Below are 6,000 nucleotides of genomic sequence, written 5' to 3'. Positions count from 1 at the left end.
CAGTGGCGTGGCAGATTTTAAAAATTTGGTTCCATTTGGCTTTGGAATGCATTATGATTTTTTCAGTAGATTAACTTTCCTAATTATATTTTGCACAGTCTAGTATTAACAGGCATGCATATTCCCTGAGCATATAACATCTAACATTGAGAGCTGGGAGATGCAGTAGACAAGTCCAAAAATGCGTTGGTCTCGGGGAATGATAACGTTGGTATGGAAAAATCCACATATGGATAATGAAGAGGGAACTAATTATAAAGTGCTCTGCAAATATTAAATCATAAGCAGAAGAGGCAAATCAGAACTCTCTATGGATATGTGAATAGAGAGTAAAGAAAACTTAAAATTCTAAAAGGGACAAACTTTCAAGAATTATCTTGGGTGATATGGAGTGCGATGGAAAAATAAAGATACGAGGAGGGTGAGATATACTGGGTGGTCTTTCAAATAAGAATACCTCAAGCAATAATACCAAAGCATTTTAAAAGAGCATTTAAAATGAATTTTATTATTTGAATTTTACAAGTAGTCTTTAAAGGCTTCAAACAAGAACTCTGTTGCAAAACTCTAATAAATAGCTTGCCCCAAGTCCCCAAACAAAATGTGAGACAAAATAAAAACTAAACTCAGAAGGATAAGCAAGACTTCAGAATGCTTGGATGTTAGTGCTATTTCTCATTTACAAAGAGATATCAGGCAATGTACAATCTCCTTCATACAAGTCAAAGAGAGAAAGAGACAGACAATTGAGATCTTTACAAAGCACTCCGAAATCTTCCTATTTCCATGAGAGAAATGTCACCAGAAAGAAAAAAACCCCATGAAGAAGTCACAATTATGAATGAAATTGTAGCATAAGTCTGGTGATGCGGGTTGGGGGAGAAGAGGGGAACTCCACCCCATTTTTTTTCAGGGATGGAGGGAATGGGTGGAGATTATCTGGGGCAGGGAACTTCCGAGCAGATACCGCTGGATTGCTGAACATTCCCTTGGACCAGAGGCGCCACTGAAGGGCGCAGGTGACAATTTGGTGACAACTGTGAAGGCAAGAAACAAGGCCACCAGGGGCTCCCCGGGGCCTCTCAACACTAGTGACCCAGTGTCTCTGTTCTGTGCAGGACCAAGAGCCTTGGAACAATGGCCAGGGGCCCAAAGCAGCTGCATCACTAGACAAGAAAAGTAGCACATTAATCATTTCTGCAGCAGGATCCTGTAGCTGGCCACACAAGGATGCAGGAAATGCTGGGCAGAAGTACACTGGGACATGCAGGTCTCAAAAGGCCATTCCATCACCACAGTCATTGCTCCTAACAAGTAAGTATTAAAGTTCACAATTCAACATTCAGTTTTTTCCTAGACACAAATAGTGGTAAAGTCTTGCTTTGGAGAGAAGGATTTACTAATTCATCGTAAGATCATTTTGAATGGGCTAAAAATACAATTTTGCCACATTGGTAACTTTAAAAATCTCAAACAAAAACTATCCTTTTGACCAAAATGCATACAAATCTTAAGATTTTTTTAGTTTGGAGGAATTCTGAAACCAATTACTGTTTGGACCCAGGAAGCGACAGAAAGGCTGATTCCAATACAGAGGGACTCACTTAAGCCAAACAAAGGGCTCCGGCTCAGAGGAGCACACAGCATTTCCCAGGGAAAGGTAGGAGGAAGTAGTGATGTCATAATGCAAGATGGAAAAGGGGCGTGGCCCACAGGCTCTATCTCTGGTTCACTGATTGGTTAAGTAACCCCAATCCTGCTGATCTCTGTAAGACAGGGACAGACATCACTAGCTCATGCACAAGCCATTTGAGGGAGGCAGGCATTTTCTGAAAGCACCTCCCTCCCCGAGCATTTTTAGGAATAACGGTAAGGAAATCCCCCTCCCCAAATAAGCAGTTTTTAAAAACTTTATTTTCCTAGGAACAATGACATTTGTCAGGATAACAAAGGAAAGCTTGGGTTACCTGAAACATATAAGAAAGAGCTGATGGAAATGGAGGCAGATGGGCCGGGGGTGGGGGGCGCGGGGAGGGTCCTAGGCCCAGCTTCTTTTTAAATACATAACAGATAAAGATATTGTGCAAAAAAATAAAGACATTCACATTTTAGCAGTTAAACTTTTATTTTACCTTTTTAAAATTTTTATTCACCTTTTTCATTTTCTTTTCTACAAAAGGCAGATAATGATTGTTGATCTGCAATTGTCAGGTTGTGCACTCCCCAAAAGGGGGCAAAGTCAGAAGCTGGGGCGGGAGCTCAGAGGATGCCTCCAACGGCGGGACTAAGGGGAAGGAAACCCCGAGGCCGCCTCTTCCGGCCTAGCTCATGTCGATGGTGTTGAAGACCCACTCCGTGAACTTCTTCAGCTTGTCGGAGGCATTCTGGGACTCCTCCTGCAGCCTCAGGTTGTCCTCCCGCAAGTGCTGAACCTCTGCCTGAAGGTGAGCTTTGTCTTCTTTTTCCTGGGAGGGTGAGCAGAGCAGGAGAGCTAAGAGGGGGGTCCTGCTCTGCCCAGCCGCTAGGCGCGGCTGCGGATCTGTGTGCACCCTTCACTCCACTAAACAGCTGTCACGGGGCCTGGCGTTGGATCTTAATTATTGACTGGCGGATTTCTGCAGGAACTAAAGCCTATGGCTGGCAGTTTTTATTTTGGCCGGCCCAAAATTATTTCACTGACATTCTGCAGGTTATTACATTCAATAGTTACACCTGACACACCTGTAAAGTCTTCTCCGGCATTTTCATTTTCATGTTCAATATCAGAATCAATCACTAAGATTTTTTGTCTTTTTGCTGGTCTAATAGGCACATCGTCTGAATCAGAACTATATTTTGAAGAACTATTATCTTCTGAGACCCTAGCATATACGTTGCTAGGACAATCAGAAAGTATCGGCATAAAATTCACTGAAAAATTCTTCCTCACTCAATTTCGCAGTGCATCATTTTTAAAAATTTTATGGAAATAAACTTGCATTTATAATATACACAAAGCTGGAGCAAAATGTGAATGATAATGACAATCATAACTTGCATACGGTGATGTTAACTATATCACTCTAAAAGATACTGACACATCTCTGGTCAATAATATGTTAAGATGTCCTCTCCCAGCGAACAGGAGTTCCAGAGACAGTAGTACAGGTTTATTTTGGAATGTAAATACATGAGTGCATAGTTTAATGTCTGTTAAGTTGTAAGGGCTGTCTTACATTGTAGGTGATTGATCTAGGGGCTGCTGTCTTAATAATATAAAGTCACTCAAGAAACTAACAGCAACTGGTTCATCTGGTGCAAGAGCCTGAATAACACTGAGGATGTGTGTGTGCATCTGGGTTGTGGATCTGGGGTGAGGAGACTGGGATAGGGCCCAGAGCGAGTTGGCTGAGGTTTAAAGGCATTTTACAAAATAGGGAATGCTCTTTCTGTATACACATGACAATGAAAGCCTTCTTGCACTATGCGTGTCAGTGGGAACCAAGCTCCAAGCAGACCCCTAAAACGTGTGTATTGAGACAGCAGGGAGAACGCCCACAACTTATTCCCCTGAGACTGTTGACAAAGGGCTCTCTCAGTTCAAGGCAGCTTGCGTGGACAGGATAACCTGCTTGGAGAATATGTTTACCTTCTTCAGGTCTTCTCGAAGCATCTTCAGCATACCTTCCAGCTGGTCCACTTTAGAAGCCAGAGTGGGAGAGGAATCTTTACTGCTGGGAACAAGAGACAAAAGACCATGTAGGCAGGAGTTCTCCATGGCTGGGTTTGTTTGGTGGTTCTTTTCTTTTCTTTTCTTTTTTAAAGGAGTTGGCTGTATTTATAAAACGGTTTTCAACGTCAAATTACTCAGTATGGTGACACAATGTACATTTTCATTTTTAAAAAGAAACGGCAGTTTTAACAAAAGGTAACATAGGCGTGAACTATAGCCAATCAATAGCTTCCTTAAAGATTCTGGATCTCTGTGACAAAAAGAATATGGGACAATAAGTGAAAATGGTCTCTTTGGCAGCATAAGAGGGGCTTTCTGGCAGATACAGCTGTCAAACAGTGAAATGAATCTCTCTTTAGTGGCTTTAAGAAGAGAGTCATTTCTCCGTGTGTACCTGTTGGGTGGAGCAGGGTCAGTACAGGCCCTATCTTGGGGCCACTCAACCCAGCGGCAGCTATGTTATTGCGTCCATCTCTTAAGAGTAAATATCTTTAAATATTTAAAAAAATAAGACTACATCTTTCAGAAGTTTGTCATATGTGTGTGTGCTCAACTGATCAGTTGTGTCCACTCTGCAATTCCATGGACTGTAGCCCGCCAGGCTCCTCTGTTCATAGGATTTTCCCAGGCAAGAATACTAGTGTGGGTTGCCATTCCTTCCTCCAGGGGATTTGCCCCACCCAGGGATCGAACCTGGGTCTCCTGCACTGGCAGGCGAATTCTTTACTACTAATGTCTTAAGCTCTTCACTATTATGATCAGCAAACTCTTAAAGCTCACAATTTCCCCCCATTTCATTTTAGTGCTAAAAATGCCACGCCATTTGAGCACCAAAAGGAGAGGAGGCTAGAGGAAAAGAAACATGTGTAACTGGCTGGACAGACCACACAGCTGGGCAAGGGCCAGAGACCTATCGACTCTTCTTCACTGACTCTTCTCTACTTGAATTCAAGCCTCTGAAAGTTTCTGGGTGAATTCTAGCCAGAAACACCACCTCAGTCTCCTACAACCAAGAATCTGAAGGCTCCCATGGAGACAACATGTAGATGACTCTTTCCAGAGGTCAAAGAGGGAAGACGTGATGACTGAACTCTTGGCATCATGAAATAAAAGGTACTTTTTATTTTGTTTTTTAATTAAAAAAAGTTTTTTTTAACACCAAAAACATTCCATGCCACCATGCGCCTGTTGTAGATCTAGAATTAGCAGAAGACATGGACAGAGCTTATTTAAAGTAAATTTACTTTAAAAATCAAAAGTTCAAGTTAGAATTCCCTGACCTAAAATAAGCTGTGTCCATGTCTTCTGCTTATTCTAGATCAGCAGGCTCAGCACGGATGTCACAAAACTGTGAATAAAATGGAATGATAATGACCTCCCAACTTCTAAGGCAGGATGACCAATTAAAAGCTGACAGTAAATGGATTTTAAAAGGGAAGTGGTCAGCTGCAATCCACAACCTCAAAAGCCGGTCAGGTTTGGATGTGTTGAAGGCTAAAGATGTGATAGTTAGGAGTGGTTCCGAACAGAAAACTATGAGGTTGGGGGCATGGCTGTCCTTCACAAGCCGTTCAGTCCACTGTCCCCGTCTTGGCAGGGCTGATACAGCCACGGTAGGTTGTCAGTAGCTCTCAGTAGCCTATCTTGACTTCTGAAGGTTTGCAAAGATCAGTACAGTCACAGACACAGAACTAATCATCCTTAAAAACATTTAACTCCATTTGCATCTGCTCATCCACACTGAACAAACACCCAATCGTCACCCTCATCTTAGGCGTCTATAGATCCCACAAAGATTTAAGAACTGTTTAATAACCCTTTCTCACGAGAACAGTCTTTGCTCACTTAGACTTCTCTTCATCCTAGGGGACATTTGGGGCTCTCCTCTCGACGCTGTACATTTTTTAAAAAAGTTCTCAACAGCCAAACTAACCACCATTTTACCTCCCTAACTGTCCCAACAACAGGATAAATGCAGCATCTGTCTGTTACACTCACAACAAAAGATCCATTATGACACTTTCTCTGTGAAGAGGGTTTCCTTACAGACTTGCTTAAGAAGTCTTCAGGCACAAGTCTCCAGGATATTTGTGCAATCTATGCCAACCTCACTCTTCCTGTTACTGGCTGTTTCTGACCAAGTTTTATAGATACCTGGATTCTTACTGTTTAGTCACCAAGTTGTGTCTGACTCTTTGTGACACAAAGAACTGCAGCCACCAGGCTCCTCTGTCCCTGGGATTTCCCAGGCAAGAGTACTGGAGTGGGTTGCCATTTCTTCCTCCAGG

General features: G+C 42.5%; 1 protein-coding gene across 8 annotated transcripts in view; it reads right to left on the bottom strand.

The window, feature by feature from the left end:
- Window positions 1-479: 479 nt before the first annotated feature.
- SIPA1L1 (signal induced proliferation associated 1 like 1) overlaps window positions 480-6,000 on the bottom strand; it is a 369,406-nt gene continuing 363,885 nt past the window's right edge. For 7 of the 8 annotated variants that reach the window (XM_043472442.1, XM_043472434.1, XM_043472439.1 and 4 more), the window contains 2 exons: window positions 3,629-3,713; window positions 480-2,465 (listed from right to left, as the gene is read on the bottom strand). In XM_043472442.1, coding sequence (XP_043328377.1) covers window positions 2,322-2,465; window positions 3,629-3,713 — 229 coding nt within the window. In that variant the 3' untranslated portion in view covers window positions 480-2,321. The remainder of the gene's footprint in view (window positions 2,466-3,628; window positions 3,714-6,000) is intronic. The other variant, XM_043472441.1, reaches the window with a different exon arrangement.

The sequence above is a fragment of the Cervus canadensis genome, chromosome 6 (genome assembly GCF_019320065.1).
Source record: "Cervus canadensis isolate Bull #8, Minnesota chromosome 6, ASM1932006v1, whole genome shotgun sequence".
NCBI classification, from domain to species: domain Eukaryota; kingdom Metazoa; phylum Chordata; class Mammalia; order Artiodactyla; family Cervidae; genus Cervus; species Cervus canadensis.
The sequence above is the reverse complement of the archived record's forward strand: the minus strand, read 5'-3'. Positions and strand labels throughout refer to the sequence as shown.